The 18,270-nt window shown below is 34.1% G+C and overlaps 1 protein-coding gene across 1 annotated transcript in view; it reads left to right on the top strand.

The window, feature by feature from the left end:
* Positions 1 to 18,270, top strand: part of LOC127969180 (AT-rich interactive domain-containing protein 5B-like) — a 103,193-nt gene that overhangs the window by 23,445 nt on the left and 61,478 nt on the right. The window contains exon 4 of the mRNA XM_052570962.1: positions 8,233 to 8,463. Coding sequence (XP_052426922.1) covers positions 8,233 to 8,463 — 231 coding nt within the window. The remainder of the gene's footprint in view (positions 1 to 8,232; positions 8,464 to 18,270) is intronic.

Below are 18,270 nucleotides of genomic sequence, written 5' to 3'. Positions count from 1 at the left end.
GCTACATCCCTAGAAAATGAAGGCATCTGTTTCAGATACTGAACACAATTCCGTTCATTACAGTCTAGAAAGGTTTAGGTATGGATAGTTTTTTTTGTGTAATCATATCATATAATCTTAGTAACTGAACAGCTGTAGAAAAACAAGCGTTTCAGTCCTTTATTAGAACTTATAAAGGAAGTCATTTATTTCTAGCTGTATGCTAATGCTGCTATGACAAGGAACATTTTTTGTATACATTTATTAAACATATTTAGTCTGTATTGTTCATAGAATACATCTGTGTAATATTTTAGATCTAAAAAATATGAAACTAAAACTAATTGGGAAAAAGCGTAGTATTGTGAAAAATTACATTTTTAAAATAGCTGTTTTCTATTTGAAATTAATTTAATACATTTAACTAATAAATTACATTTATTTAAATCAGTAGCCATTAATTCACTGTTCAGTGTCACATGATTATATATATATATATATATATACATTTTCGTGTTTCCAAACAAACATATTAAGTGGTGGAAGTCGCAAATCCCGCCCTGCAGCTGATTCTAAGGCCGGCGACACTCTGGCTGCGTGGCCTGAGCGTGACGTTTCTGCTGTTTTTCAGTTGCGTGACACCTGCTTCGCGTTTTCTGTGTCTTTACACACCAGGATCGTGCCTGACGCGATGCTGGCGCGCTGCTGCTACTGTAGGTACTGTAGAGGGAGACCGCCGACAGACCAGGATCTTGTCTTCATGACAACAATGTCTATACTTCATGTTGAGCATAAATATAAAGCCTACTGATAAAGGACACCGTCAACAGTATTGACGGCAAAATAGACCATGTTTGACAGGTGCAATATTCCAGTGTGTCACCGGCCTAAGGTTTTCAAAAGGCATCACGCGAGTGTGAACATCACTACAACTAGGAAAAAAATGATTGTAATTCAAACGCAGTTCCCGTCGGCATTTAAACAGACCTTTTCTCTTAATTCCGATCGGTCCAACGCTATAACGAAATCTGAGCAGGTCTAAGAACTGAAACTGTTGTTGCTGCACTTTACACTTCGGGAAAAGTTACATATATTTTTTAAATGTGAGCAGGCCTACAAGCTGGGATTGGTAATGCTGCACTGTAATCATAGTTATTTATTTATATTGTTCATTATATTTTATTATATGATATTGGTTTGAGACTGAGAGTATTTTATTTAGTGGAGAACTTTGCAGAAGTATTTTATTTCTTATTCTTTTTATTTTATATATATATTTTATTAAAAAGTATTAAAAAAAAAGAGTAATCAAATTGTTAAAAAAAGTTTATAGTAATAAACAACCTGCAGTTTAATGTTTGCATTTCTTTCCCTTTCTGTACCGAAAATGAACCGAACAGTGACTTTAAAACCGAGGTACGTACCGAACCGTGATTTTTGCGTACTGTTACACCCCTAATATATATATATATATATATATATATATATATATATATATATATATATATGATATATATAATATGATATAAATATCTTTGCTGTCACTTTTGATCAATTTAAAAGTTTCCTAATAAATAAATTAAAAATAAAATAAATAAATATTAGTGTTTTTGTTACTAAAATGTTTTAAATATGAAACAATTTATTTGATGCAAACAAATCAAAACTTTAAAATAATTCACTTAGTTTGAATTAATTCAGTTCATCAAACACTTAAGGTAAGAAACACTATTCAAATATTTTAGGAGGCATTGCAAAACAAGTCTAATTGCACAGTTTAGGAAACTATTTCAATCATTGCAACATCGACAGTGTTGCTTAATGTTATAGCGCTTGCAAAATAATGACAAATATAGGGGGGATATTATTTCATATTTCTAGATATCTATATTTCCTTTTTACTTGAGCACATAATGGCAAGTGATCTTTCTTTCCCTGAAACAATATCTGTGTCTTCTGTATGTAGAGGCATCATTAGAATAATCGGCTCTCTTCTCGTCTCTTCAGAAAGTGGAACATTTTGACATAACCAAATTTGTTCTAGCCTGTCATGTTTTACAAGAGCCTTTAAATGCAAAGTTTGCTGTGTTGTAATCAATAATACAGACAGTTATATTTGGAGCCAGTCCCTCTAGGAATATTAGTGCTTTTGCTTGTTGCTAGGGAGCAACACGAATTGTGCTGGAACTGTAGCGGACGAATGCTCACTGCTGTAAAATATCGGCAGGTGTCATAAATCATCAACAAACGGTTTGGACATCAGGGGATATCCTGGAAAAATGTGCTCAGCTCGGACAAGCTGGAATCAAATAAAGAGTAATATCATAGAATTACGGGTAGAGTTGTGCCACGTCGTGCCGCCCACATCTGTATCCCACGTAAATCGCAATATATTGGGTTTAATTATCGAGTGATTTCTGTGGCACGCGAACAGCAATCATACAAACTCGCCAAAGAAACCTTTTCAGTAATTGAGTGCAGGAGCAGTGTGTTTTTTCCAAGCGCCTACTCTCTCAATTCAATGTTTCCTCTCAGTTTGATGAAAATATCATACTGTTCTGATACTGACAAAGAGGTCTGGGTTTGATTCCTTCAAGAATGACGGGAAATGTGATGCAGGTCCTTTTTTGCTATTAAAACTGTGCTATTAAAACATCGCTCATCTGTTTGTATGAGCATCATAGCAACACAGCAACATTGCTTCAGCCAATCGCATGAGTTTAAAGTGGGGCTATTTGTTTTATTGACCAATGGGAGATTAGTAAAGTGTCTTTATGGGCTTAATCTACAAACCTTGTTTCTTAATTACTTTTATTCTTGTCTGAAACTAAACAGCAGCAATATTAGATGTTAAATACAAACAGATTGCTTTTCAAAGTAAAATAATTACAATATGATTTTTTTTTTTTTGGTTTCTGAAGCCCTTCTTTTGTCTTTTCACCTCCAGATATTTCTGTATATTGTTATTCTGTATTTACAACATGGCGATCGATATTGCTCTGGTAGTGTGTGTGTTGTAATCTGTTCAGGCTCTCACATCGGGCATATTGAAGCATCAGAACCAATTTAATAACCCAACAGGGTGCGCAGAATCTCAGCAGCCCGCAACATTAATAGATGGATGTTATTTGACTCATTAGAGGTCGCGGCTGTGAATAATAATTAGGGAAAGACTGATTATGCTGAACCCAGCTCTAACAAGACATGCATTTAAAATGTCTCTACAATCTCTGCACACACACACACATACACACACAGGAAATTGATTTGTGGGTTTATGACTGAAGTGCAATTTTGTTAACTATTATTGACGGGGAGTCTTGCATTAAAACAGTTGCCGTGGCGATGACACACATTTTCCTTTCATTATTGTGTTCTGTGGTGCAGGGAGCAATAATAATAACACACGCCAATAACTTTAGCATCAACGCACGCTTATTTTAATACAGTAACCAAGACAACTAACAAGCAGCTGCTGTCAGGATTCCAGGAATTGTTCTTTTTTTTTTTTTTTTTCACCTTCTGTCTCTGTCCTCACGCTCGAATTGATATTTGAACCTGCATATTTTAAAGAGACAGGTAGCTATTACAGCGTGTTTGTTGAAGCTGGCTCATTGACAGGGAGAATATGTTGGGTAAGGGATGTTTTGGAGGGAGGAGATGTACAGGAATGTATCTCTAGGCCTGTGTTTGACTTTCTGGGAATTCACCGGCCCATTTGGGGAAAGTTTTGAAGCTTATGTGTAATGCATATTAACAGCGATTTGTTTTATTGAGGCTTAGTCATGTACCATGCGGTGTGGTTTTAATATTGTTGAGGTTCTATATTACAGTATTAATATTTTGAATCAGTTTTTATTTGTTTAGTTTTTTTTTTTTTTTTTTAGTTAAATGAGTATGTGTGTGTGTGTGTGTGTGTTTTTGAATTTTCTAGCATGTTTAGTTTTTGTTTTTTAAATAAATGTCTATATAGTTTATTAATTTTTATTTCAGGTTTAGTTATTTTAGTACAAGTTGGACTTAATTAAAATGAGGAATGTAGCTGAGATATTTTGCAATATTTTTATTTTTATTTCAGTGAGTAGTCTGTATATGCCTTTTATTTCTTTTTTATTGTTTTAATTTCAGTTTTACTTTTAGCTAACTATTTAAATACAATAAATATATAATTAAATAAAACATACAAAATGTAAATATTTTGTATAAAATCTTATAAAAATTAAACAAAGGAATTAAATAAAATGCAATAAAATATATATAAAAAATCCTAAAACAGTCCAAAATTCTAAATACAGGTAAAACACCTGTAAAAAATAATCATAATAATAATTATATAAAACACCTGTATAATTGAATATATTATAGTACATTGTGCCCTACTTTTATAAAAGTTTATTCTTTTTTTTATTATTAAAAAAATAATAATTTTGAGAGTCTGGTCTGCAGCAGTATTATTTTTTTATTATTATAATGATGAAGTTTTTGTAAATGCTTTAAATTAGATTTTATTTTTATGTTTTGTATTTATTTTAATTTGAAGAATGTAGAAATATTGTTTTTGGTTTGTTTGTAAATTTTATTATTTTAGTTATTTTACTACTTCAAAAAAATTGAAATGTTTTCTTGTCAGCTAGCTGAAGTTTTTATTTATATTAAGTTAATATTTTCTTTCATTTCTGTTAATGTTTGTTTTATTTCAGGTAATAAAACATGTTTTCATGGTTTACTTTAGTTAACAATATAATAACCACGGTCTGCAGGAAATGTTTGGCTGATGAGAGCTCAGGTTTCTTTCTGTTATAATCATAGTGGTGTTTTTGTGTCATAATCTTGGGTTATGGCATTATTTGCAATTGTTGATTGGCAGATAGGCTCACGGAAGACCTGCTGAGAAGTAATTTGTATAAATTGCCCTTTACACTCCCATCATAAGTTCAGGCAAGTTCACGGCAAGAGCGAACTTTAAACAAACATTATGAGATGTCATAATTGTTACATGTCTTAAAAGTAAGTTTTTTTTTTTTTTTTTTTGAAAGTATGTACCTTGGGCTGTAATTAGTGTTTTATACGGCTCTCTCAATCTGTCTCCTTGAGCTTTTTGTTCTGTCTTGTATCTTGACATTTTGTTCTTTTTTAAAATAAAGAACAAGTCAAGAGCCTGAATTTCATTCCATCTCATCAAAAAATGGCTTTATTCATTTTGATTGATGTCACAGATCCTCAAACCAAGTTTTATAGAACAAAAATGTCATGAATTATTAAAACTCTGAGGTGTTTTACCACATACGTCCCTGTTTTATGTTTAATTGGTCCTCTTTGGCAGTGGCAAGCGGTGGAGAGGTGTTATGTAAATATATTCCCACAGAGGCCCATTTGACATTTGTGGAGCCCTTGAGCAGTATACTGGGAGCAAACTGACATAGGGAAAACGTCCATTCCTTCTGATCTGATGAGACATGCTAGGATTACTCATGCAGATTTCAGTCTGTTGATTTTGCAACCAATCAGTGCCCTACCTGTGTGCGTTTTCCCCCTTCCTCATCACAAAGGCTTCTTGTTGAAGTGTGTTACTGGAAAATTGCATAATGCGATTTTCAGTGCTCTCTAATCATGTGGTCCTAGCCAATTAAATAGCTAAACATAAGAAATCCTTTCTTTAGAAAAGGTTAGATGTTATTAACAGCGTGGCTGTAGAGCGGGTTCCTGACCTCTTCTGCAGCCCAAAGCCAAATCTAATCAAGAAAATGTACATTGGATCCCTGCGTGATTAGCATGGCACAGTGCGGCCCTTAAAAGATGGATATTTCGAGAGCAACCTTGCTTGTGCTAATTGCAAGCAAAAGAGGGGAATACTCTTACGTCAAAATACAAATTACGTCCATTTGTTTTTCTTTTCAATAGATTGTTAATGATAAAAGGCGCTTAACCTGCGGAAAATGTTATCCATGCAGCTCAGGAGGCCGAATTTAATAACAAATAAAAAATGTTAATAAAATAAAAGGCTAATATGAAAATCGGGAATGTCGGGAATACAGTTTAAAACTCGGATTTGTGCAGTTTTTAGTATATATATATATATAATCTCAATACTTTTATTTAGTAAAGACACAATTAAACTGATTAAAAGTGACAGTATGAATATTTATGTTAAAAATGATTACTGTGATTCCTAACTTTCGGTTATCAAAATATTAAGCAGCACAACAGTTTTCACCATTGATCGTAATAAGAAATATTTCTTAAGCATTAAATCAGCATATTAGAATTATTTTTGCAGGATCACGTGATATTGTAATGTTTTTATTAATGAGTCGTATTTCAAAAACCTAACTTTTCAACGATAGTGTTTATATTATGTATGTATGCGTATTTATTCAAATATGATTAGCACTAACATTTATGTTAAAAGGGGGAAAACGGAATTGAATTGTAATAACAATAATTCATTAAATTTATATAGCGCTTTTCTAGGCACTCAAAGTGCGTTACATTGTGATTTTAATAATGTATGTTAATGTGTCTTTACTAAAATGTAGCCTATTTTTTAACTTGTTTCTGGAGGCATGCTTTTTAAAATAGATGAGAAAGAATACAAAGAATGAGAAGACGTGCTCCGCTAAGAAGGCACATAATACATGTAATGAAAGTCCTATAAAAGGATAAACAGTATAAATCAAAATATTTTATGTTCTCTTCTCTACAGCCATCAAATTGAGACTGCATTCATAAGTGGATGAGTGTGTTTTGTGGTGGGATCTGAGCTTGTGACCAGTGGCAGTTGGCGCAAGAAACCCGTTTGAAAACAATCATTATTTTTGCAGTTCCTTTTGGTGATGCTAGTGGTGCAGAAATGACATGTAAAAAATGCGTTTATGGCTCTCAGCAGCAGAATGTTTGCAGTCGTTGTGTGCGAATAGCTAGATCTCTCCAAGGACACCATCGTTTGAGGTTTGCAACTCGCATGTCATATTACGAGAGCTTGTTTTCCGAGATGTCAGGTTTTTGAGGTCGAGAGATGCGATGATACTTTGATTCAGCCGAGAGTTCTTTCGAGTTCTGATGGGAAGACTAACAGATGAATGCTATTGCTCAGATCTCTGATCTCTTTAAGAACTGAGTGACGTGGCTTCCTGCCCAGAATCTTTTATATTGCCAATCCTAACAGAGAGCTGTCATGTTAAACCAGCAGCTCAGGCTGTAGTAAAACATAATAGCCCACAAATCTATATCCGAACCCTTGGGAGCAGCTCTCCTCCATTATAGAATAAGATTAGCTATATGAAGTCACAGTGCTTCGATTTGGGTTGAATTATTATTACCGCGAAGCTATAGGATTCATCAATGGTCTTTGTGCTGTATGCCATTGTGTAGCATTCTGACTCATTGAATGATGTAATACATTGTCTTTGAAATAAACAAGTTGGCTCGAGTTGATGTCATGAAATTATGGTATGAGAGTGCAGTTACCACCATTTTTATTTAATGGAAAGAATAATGTTGGAATCAATGGTGTAAATAATAGTTTACACCTGTAAAGACACAGGCTCACTGTCTTGACATTTGCTGTTCTGCTTGAATTTGTTCTAAGTGCACTGGAAATATTGTAACTCAGAAATTGCTAGTAAATTTCACAACTGATTAAAAAGAAATAGCATTGAAATGTTAAATAAGACTAGAATAGCATATATATATATATAATATATATATACAATTTTCAATGTTTTATTTACAATTTTATACTTCACAGCTTTTATGTACGACTTTGTGTGTAAATTTTAGTGAAAAGTATCAGTCTATCATTAGAAAAAAGCGAGGTAAACATTTAATATTTGACAAATGCTTTATGATATAAATGTTAATTGTCCAGTAATGCAAACTCAAATATGGCCGTTTTGTATTTAAAATGTAATATCATTTATACAGTTCCTTACTGAATGTGACGAGGCAAGAAACGTTTTGCGTTTTCAACATATTAGGCATACAAATAAAAGTGCATGTGTCGAATATTATTTCAAGTATTATTATCAAATGGTTGAAAATTGTTACATTCCAACTAGAATTAGACATAGAATTACCGTCACCATTCTATTTCTTTATGTTTTGTTGTTATGGCCTTGAAATTTGCTAGCAAGAATTGCTTCAGAGTAAATCCTACACCTTTTTTTTTCAGTCAAACATTATTTTGAGCTGCACTTTGTGTGCCAGAAATAAGTGTTCTCTTTTAAAAAATGAATTGTACTTTCTTGTGTTTAGGTGAGGATGTGGAGGAAAAGAAAGTTCTGGTACTGAGTTACCCTCAATACTGTCGGTACCGCTCCATCATCGCGCGGCTTCGTGAGCGGCCCACCTCCTTCCTGACGGACCATGTGGTGCTGGCCCTGGGGGGAATTGCCTCCCTCACCAACAACACCCAGATCCTCTACTGCAGGGACACTTTTGAGCACCCCACACTGCTGGACAACGAGAGCGTGTGTGATGAATTCGGTAAGTAGATTTTAAAGAAACTCTCTAGTGTGAAACAACTATGAATTCACTTCCTGTTTTTGTGCGTTGTTTCATTCTTTCAGGTAGAGATTGCCCAACATTGCATTTTTATGAGTGATAGCAATATAGATTGTATTTTTATATTTATTGTTTGATAACCAGCATGCAGAAGTCATTTGTAATTAATATCTTCTTCACTATAGAAAAATATGAATAATTATTATTTTGATTACTGTTATGGTTTTAATCTTTATAATTATGACGAATTTCAGATTTGTTTCCATTTTTATCAAATATTAACCGACTGAAAATGAAAAGTTGTGATTTTCTAGGCCGATATGGCTAGGAACTATACTGATATTATGATAGCAATGATATTATGCCTAAAAATAGTCCCAGGTAGGTAAATTCCAATAAACCTATTTTCAGGTACTGCGTAATATCACTTCGCCTGCTGCATCTATGGTACAGCAGCAAAGTTCCTTGATTCTTACGCTGGAATAAAAGTATAGTTCCTAGCCATATCAGCCTAGAAAGTCTCAACTCTTCATTTTCCGTTGGTCTTAGTACACAATGTAGCTACAAAAGAGTCAAGTTTTAAATAGAAAAAATCTCAAAACTCTTTGGTCATTTTTGAGTTAGATGCTAACGGTCTAATCAGATTCAATGATCTATGCTAAGCTAAGCTAAAAGTGCTTCTGCCAGACCCGGAGATCAGCTGAATGGATTAGAAAATGGTAAAACTCAACTCAACCATTTTCAAAAGTAGTGGTATGGTTCTTTAAGTTGTGCTATTTAGACCTGATAATAAAAAAGCAATAGCCGAAGTTGAAAAGCGTGGAAATCTGTAAATATATTTTGGTCAAACTGATCAGTTTAATGGTAACTTGAGATTTGTTGCTACCACAATAATGCAGAAATGTATGTTTAGCATTACAACACTACCACTAGGGTTGGGTATCATTTGAATTTCATCAATTCCAATTCCGATTTCGATTCTGCTCATCAACTCCGATTCTTATCTATTGGCATTTTCAAATCCAATGTGGGTTAAAAAATGAAGTCAAACATTTAGATAACAAATATTTATTTTATGTGTCTTTTTGCAAAACATTTAATTGCCGCTGAATACCATGAGTAAAAATCAGCCGGCTACATAAACACTGGACTCGATTAAGAGTTGTTTGTGTGATAAATAGAGGTGCATGATTCTGGATTCTCTAAGCAGAGACTTTTTTAAATAGAGGTTGTAGTTCTCTCACAATTCTGAAGACCAAATATTAGATAACTAAACAAAATCTCAGGGAATTTAAGAATGAAATGATTTAGTGATTTATTTAATTAGTGGATGAATCAGTGTTTTTCTCTTGAATGAATGAGTCAAAGACAAATACATTTTTAACAGCCACTTTTCGCCAGCTAAAAATAAAAGATGTGCACACAGGAATTGATAGGTGGAATTGAAATTTCACAAGTATTCGATTCCTGACCTTAAGTATACCGTAAGTATTCTGGAATTGGTATTGATTTTCGATTCCCAACCCTAACTACATTCTTGCAATGCTTTGACCAAACATTTGCATACATGTGTAAATTATGTTTCTGACCTTAGCATTTAGAGGCTGCTTTAGAGGCTACCGTTTACTGCTTATTTATTCATATGAAGATGCATTGTATTGGCATAATTGAGTGAAGAAAGAATTAATGAATGGAGGAATGATGGCTAATGATTCAGTAATTGAGTCTGTTGTCCAAATCAAGACCCTCGTCTTCATTACCTGACTGATGATGGGTTGCTGTATGAGAGCAGGAAGCTTTCTCTGTTGGCCTACAAACAGGAAAGAGTGACTTTGAGCTGGTGATTGAAACAGACACTCGTGGCTTTTAGCCTGTCGAGTTGAGAGTCGAGAGCTTGTTGTATGATAGAGTAGAACTCTCAGATGAACTGAAAGCCTGTTTTTACACCGAGGTCTGAGTCCGTCACAGTCCGTCTGCTTGTGTCAGTAACTTATTTTTTCAGAAGGGCTGCTGTGATATCAAAAGCAGTGATTCGTCCCACTTTTTGCTGATGGTTAGAAAACCTCAACTGTGAATGTAATTACTGGCTGTAAATGCCTGTTTACATCCACTCAAAAATGAAAATTCTGTCATAATTTACTCACCCTCATGCCATTTTAAACGTATATGGAATTTTTTCCATACTATGGAAGTCAATGGCTAGCGTCAACGGTTTGGTTACCAACATTCTTCAGAATATCTTGTTTTGTGCTCTACAGGACAAAGAAACTTAGAGCAACTTGATGTTTAATGAGTGTAAATCCATTTATAGCAGTGTACATTTCCGAAAGAAAATGCTATTTTCTATTTTTTTGCGGATAAATCTGTGAGATTGTATTTAAATGTATTAAAATATGTGTAATGGAGCTATACTGAGAGCTTGTGTTTGAATAGCATATTCAAACATCAGTGGGTTTGCGTGCAGTTCGCTTTTCCATACATGCTGCCAGTTGAAAAAGAGAGGCTTCAGTTTACGTGCATGACTTCCTGCTGGAAAAATGCTGGGTTACTGAATGCTGTTTTGTAAAGGATGATGAAGCTGTTTACATAATAGCAGTTGACAAGATGGCTGAACAAACTGACAGTGAGTAATACAATTGAGTAAATGGCTCCAAATGACTTTAATGGATGTCCTTAGGTTTCTCTGATTGCTCAAAAAACATGCTCTTGTCTGTGAAAGTTTAACATGAGGGGTTCTGCTTGAATTGGACGGCCTGCAGGGATTTGAATACCCAGATTAAAATGTCTTTGTTCTCGCCAGGGCTTTAAACAACCACGGCACCCTCTATTGAAACCCAAAGAAGTCGTTACGTTAAACTTCGTAGGGTGTGTTATTTATTAAGGCTTTAGTTCAACATATGAAGTCATTGTTCATGTAAAGGCTCTCATACACTAGATTTGTTATAGAGGGGTAGATCTGATGTTGGCTTAGAAAGAGAGTGGGGGGAAAAAGACTTCTAGTGCTTTTTATGCTCGAAGTGACGGCTACTTGGCGGAAAATCTACTGCGTTTAGTCTTGTCATTAAGTTTTTGAAGCGAATAACAGTGTTTCCAAGGGCTTGGCGATGAAGAGGGGAGTTCTACAGAATTGAGAGAGGTCCAGTGCGTTATAGAAGAAAGATGAAAATGGAAAGCAGCGCTATTTAAGGAAAAATACAGCTGGAATGGTGCAGATGTGATATTGAATATTTTTAGTCATTTGTTCCTCTGTTAATGGAAATAACTGCAGGGTTTGGCTCGCTTGCATGCCTCTCTGGTCACATGTTAGGAGACAACAGGATGTTGAATTGACTCAAGTTTATCCTCACTTGAATGGACTTTAAGAGGGTGGTTGGGGATTGAGAATATGGAATTCAATAAGTGATACTGGGGATTTTTGCTCCGGCATCAGCTGATCTGGACCCCTGCTTGTCACACGGTTGTGAAAACATCCACTCCACCACACCATTTCAGAATAATGCTGTTAACATTTCTGTTTTCTTTCCTGTCCTATTAAAACAGGACATGTTTGTTATTAGATGTTATTTGATGGTGAGGCATTCTTATTTATTGGACAAACATTGCATTTTTATTTTTTTTAGCTTTTTGCTTTTATTATATATTTTATTACCTCTTATTACATATAGGATGGTGGAGATTTTTACAGAAGAATCAGTAGTTCAATGATACACTACGTTTTACATTTAGTAATTAGTTGTTTTTTTTATTTTTTTTAATTGTAGTTTTAGATGTAGTACTTCAAATTAAAGTAGACAAAAAATTAGAAATGTTGGCTTGTCATCTAGCGTTTGTTTTTTTTAAATATATTTTTATTTTATTTCTGTCAATGTTTATTTGAAGAAGTATAAATGCTTTTAGTTAGATATTTATTTTACAAGTAATTAAAATAATATTAGTCGTCTTGTTTTTTTGTGAGCATTTTTTCAACCTCACTCTGACCCCTAACAATAAAAATGGACATATTTTGCTATTTAAATTTAATTTAGCGACTTTTATCTGCACCATCCTTATGTAACCACCACTAAAGCTGCATTACATCGCGATGGATTCATAAAACAATATGTGTTGAAATGTGTTGTTCAAACTGTTGATATTAGACCAAAATGTTCTAAGATTTTATAAAAAAAAATAATAATAATAATTTGAACTTCATTTTTTACTGCTGAGATTCTTCTGCGGGATCTGCAGAGCTGTAGGTGCTACACACAGCCAAAAAAAGAACAAGGTTTGGCTGAATTTACCACATTGTACTCACTAGTTTTTCTGCTGTTTAGGAACAAAAGTCCTACTTCCTCCTTATTACCTTAACACCATATAAGTGTTGTTGGTTTGTAAGTGTTTGAGGTCATATTTACATATCCAGCTGACAGCAAGAAGTTCAGAGTTTCAGAGCAAGTCATTTTTGTAGCTCAGTTTCAATAGATGCTCTTTTTGGTCTAGGGTGGATGTGTTTTGAGTTCTGAAAGTTACTTTGTGTTTTCGTAGTTTAATGAACTCTTTTATCTCAAAAGATCAAGCAAAACCCAATTCCTCGTGATATGACCCTTTTATTAGAAAGACACTGCCAAATCCTTCCCTATAAAACAAGAGAGAAGAAAAGCCTGAGAGAGAGGAAGAGGGAAATACTTTTATCTGGATGTAAGGAGTTTGGAGAGGGTGGAAGATGTTTAGATGGACATAGTTAATGCGACAGTGGGGGTCGAGGGGGATTGTCCTGGTGAATTATTGAAGAGAGTTTCTAGGTTGATGCCATGTAATGGCCACACTATTATTCCTCTCTCTTGATTCATTTCCTGCCTCTCATGAGGTTATTTTTAGAAAGTCAGTGTTATTATGTGAGCATATACTTATGATTTTACTTCATAATAGCAGCATTATGGTTACACACATTTTCTCTGGCGCTTCAGAGAAGCAGCTAATGTTCTCAAGTTGTTCTCATCATTGTGACATGTGCTGTGTGGCAAGTGATCTCATCTCTTTGTTCCTCGCAGGGGTTTATTGCTCCTCCGCACAGCATTGGGATTAGTGATGGGAATTGGCAGGAATTTAATTATTGGGTTCTGATTCCACTTAATGATTCTGCTTTCATAATGATTTCATTAACTGTTTTTAGTACTTTTGAGGAAGCACCAAATAATTGATCTGTATTTTGCATTCAAGCCTTTATTATTTAAATATTAGATATTTTTATTATATATTAATAATTCATATATATATATATATATATATATATATATATATATATATATATATATGAATTATTAATTATATATATATATATATATATATATATATATATATATATAATTTTTTTTTTTTTTTTTTTTTTTTTTTATAAGGTAATTGCCACATTTTATCTCACAATACAGACTTTTTTTGCTGAATTTAAATCAGAATTGTGGAATATAAAACTATAATTTTCTCAGAATTCTAAGTTTACATCTTGCAGTTGTTGTTTTTTTCTGCTATTGAGTAAAAATAATAAACAAAAAAGTTAATTGCTAATATAGCAATATATAATATTGCTAATAATCTCACAGTTCTTACTTTTTCTCAGAAGTGGAAATTTATATCTTGTAATTATGCATTGAAGATGTAAACTAAGAAATCTAAAAGAGAAAATCTAAATCGCTAGATAAAAAAATTCAAAAGTATGTAAACTTGGAATTGCGAGCGATAATTTGGAAATTTGTGTTTATCTCATAATTTGGACTGCTTTAACAGAAGTATATATATATATATATATATATATATATATATATATATATATATATATATATATATATTTTTTTTTTTTTATTAACAGAATTATATATATATAATCATCATATATTTTTATTTTTTATTATTTACTCATCCGTCTATATTCATATTATATATGTATGTGTAAAATAATAATAAAAAAAAAACTGGCAATAAAATAACAGTTTGGCAAAAAGGATCAGCAAAGAATGAATAATTCATATATTTGAAGTTTTGGTTTTGTGTTGTTGTATTGTTTTGCGGCAACAGGTTAAAAACAACATAAGAACAAGAAGCGGTTCTCTATTACTACTTGAGACGGAATCACCTCATCTGTTTAAGTATATTCAAAAAAGAATGATTAAGAACAGCCCACCTCTGTATTAGGCTGAATGGATTTGATGGGCAGACAAAGGGGATGCTGGGTAATCCAGCAGGGGCTGAGCTATGTGAGGGGAATGCTGTGTGTATGATTACAGCGTGATTGATGCCCACTGCTGGGGAATTATTAATGATAGCATGTTGTTCAGAGAGAAGATAGACCCATTTATATTTCTCATCAAGACGCCACTCAGTTTAACTACTCAAAGGTAATAATTTGCTCTTAAATAAAACGGATTACATATGATGACGCGTTTTCCTCCTTTATCGCGGTTTTGAATTGCAGAGGGCGTTCGGTTAAAGTGCGTTCCCGTTTCGTCTGCTCTTTCATTTAGATGGTATGTTTACCACATACACTGCAATAAAAATGGGTCATTTATTTTCCTCCCTGCAGATCTCAGCAGTGCTATCGATGCGGCCCGCCGCGGCACTAGGAGAAATCTTAAACAGGCCGACAGAAATCTGAGAGCTCTTAATAAAACATTTGAAGTATTTTAGAAGGATCGAGGAGTAGTGTTGGGGGATTTATGGAGGGGTGAGTATAATGTTAGGATTTTGCAGTCGTTGGTTAAGAGTGTATTCCTGAATGGGAGTATTTTAACTTGTGGGTCATGACTCAAAAATGAGTAGCAGGTTTGTTCTGAAAGGGTCACAGACAGCAGGGACAATATGAAAACTTCAAAATGCAGTTGACTTTTACTAGTTTACAAATTTGGGTCAGTGACATTTTATTAGATTTTTGTTATTTCTGTACTTTTATATTATTTGTATTGTTCTAATATGAAGGTGCTACAACTGTTCTGATATTATAATGAATAAAAAGGCCTCATTATAAAAATGGGGGGGGGGGCACTTAAGAAGTTTGGCATAATAATTATAATTTTTTATTAAATAAATAAATAGAATGAATTAATAATTCTTGATATTTGGAGACATTTTTTATATATATACTTTAGAAATATTCACAAAGTGTATGTCTAGGCTACTTTTTACTTGAACCACTTGACATTTCTACAGTCTTGAAATTTTAACTTTTCGTGAAAATGGTTTCACGTTTTCACAAAATTACATGAAACCACAAACACAAATGCTCTTTTTTTTCATTGACAGTCTTAGATGTAATTTGCCCATTTAGCATATTTTTTTTCCTATGCTGTTCAAGGGAATATTAATACATTTAAATGCTTGCCATGCAATTTTAAATCTGGATCCTCGAGCAGATGCGCTCTGGGAGTAGTTCTGGGAGGGAATGGGTGATGGCTTTTGGTTAGTGCATGTGGCTTTTGGAAGCTTTGAATAATTGGATGCTGGGAAAGGATTCATCATTGTGTGAGCACGGAAGTGACTTTTTTTGTATATTGAGAAACATCAGGCACTCCCTTTTTCTCACCCGTAAGGAAGAAAAGACATGGAACTGCCGGCAGAATTACCTATTACCCAGTTCATTTTGCAATCAGTCCCTGTCCTCAGGCATACTACTTAAGTAAACAAAGCTGCCCCCAAATTGATTCAGCATTTAAAGACTTTCCAGTGAATTCACTTCACTTTTCTATTTATGGCCGCCGTTTCTTGTTTAACAAGATATAAGATATAAGCTGCTCTGAACATAACAACTGAATATTTGGAACCTTGTTTACTTGACAGCACACATTTTATGTTCGCCAAAACAAAACCCTTTGCTAAGATGAGAACATATCCTACATTCTTTTGAGGACACTCATTTTCTCATATTTCCTTGCACTAGATTTAATGCTAGTTATTAATTCCGTCCAGATGTTGTGTGAGGATGGACTGGCCAGGCAAAGAGTTTTATGCTGTGATCAGTTCATACAGTAAAAAATGTTTATATGACGCTCCTCATCAGTGTTTGGAATAACACTGTTTAAAAGAACGGCGTTAGGTATCGATGTTATTTTTTCAGTAACGGGGTAATTTAACTAATTACTTTTCCCGTCGTTAGAACACCGTTAACATTACTGAACGTTAAATGCGGTGCGTTACTATGCATTGATTTAATAAACTATGCAATCCGAACGCACCCCTGGCTCACAGCAGGTGGGTTAATAACGAGATAAGTGATTATGATTGGCTAAGGCAGAGTCATGTGTTTCATGGTAGCCAATCAGAGCCAGTGTTTTTACACACATGCCGCCACACATGCAGGTCCACGCTCCAGCGGCGCCAAACACACACACACACACACACGCAACAGCTACACGAAGATTCGCAGCAGCAGCAGAAATGGCGATTCAGGAGCAATCCGATGAAAAGTTGGCATTTTCAAGGTGGAAATATAAATTCAAATTCATTGTGGTCAAAGGCAAGAACATGCATGTGTACAGTTAATGTGTGACACACGCATCTACTAAGCTAGTGGCCAAAACACTTTGATAATACTTGAAGTACAGGATAAAACTCTGCTGTCTGTTGACGTGAAATAAATATTGAAAGTTATGTACGAACATCTGTCTGTTCTACTCATTTCAACTGACTTGTGAAAACTGCTAAAAAAACAAATTCTTTGACATATAGCAATTTTTTTACAGTAACGCAAATAGTTACTTTCCCTGTTAACGAGTTACTTTTATTATAGAGTAATTCAGTTACTAACAAATAGTGAGTAACTACTGTATAACTAATTAATTTTTTAAAGTAACATTTCCAACAGTGCTCCTCACACATTACTATATGCAATTAAAATTGAATGAACAGTATATGATTGTAATTTATCATTTTATTGGCTTTGCATGTAAGTATCATAACAAAGCATGTTAATACATGAATATGGTACTCAATGCAAGTTATTTTTGGCCAAAATGCAGCAAATAATGTTCTGTATCAATCTGTATCTGTCTTTCTTTCCACTTTTATTATATGGAAAATAATGTATTGGACATTCTTCATAATTTCACCTTTCGTTTTCTACTGAAGAAGGCTTGCATTTTATTATTGTGTGAACTATTAAGAAACACAGCAATTTGTAGCCATTACTTGCATTAAAAAAGGGCTGCCTTTTTTTCCCTGTGTGATGCTTACAGTTGTTTGATATGTATGAGATCATACTGTAAATTCTGAAATATTCCATTTGATTCCATTTTTTTTTTCTTGTTTCACAATCTGGGTTGGATTACTAAAGGTCATGCATTTTTAAAAGCCCATATGCCTCATCCATGTGTCTTCTTAAGAATTCAAGGAGAAACCGAAGGGCTGATTGATTGCTTTTTTCCCCTGCTTTTTCAATTCAGAGTCATACTTTTCACATACTTTTTTTATATACCATTCTAATTCTTACTCCACTGGCAACAAACGACCTCTTAAAATCACTAAATGTTTTGCCTTTTAGTGGAATTTACATAATTGTCTGGTGAGGTATGATGTTCCTCTCATTTCATAATGAATAACATACACGCTGTCCAGATGCAGATTTGTATGATTCTTGCCAGCGCACAGCCTTGAGAAATATCATTGATTGGATAAGTGCTGGCCGTTGTAGGGGGCTCATGTGATTTGCACTTTACGCTGCTGTGACTGCAGGGTCACTATTTATCAGTTCAAATTAATTCTACAATGGCGTGCTTAGATTTCCCACATGCCAGATCGGTGAAGGACATTCGGTTGTACCTCGGT

Source organism: Carassius gibelio, chromosome B12 (assembly GCF_023724105.1).
Source record: "Carassius gibelio isolate Cgi1373 ecotype wild population from Czech Republic chromosome B12, carGib1.2-hapl.c, whole genome shotgun sequence".
NCBI classification, from domain to species: Eukaryota; Metazoa; Chordata; class Actinopteri; order Cypriniformes; family Cyprinidae; genus Carassius; species Carassius gibelio.
Note: the sequence above shows the minus strand (reverse complement) of the source record. Positions and strands in the feature narration are given on the sequence as shown.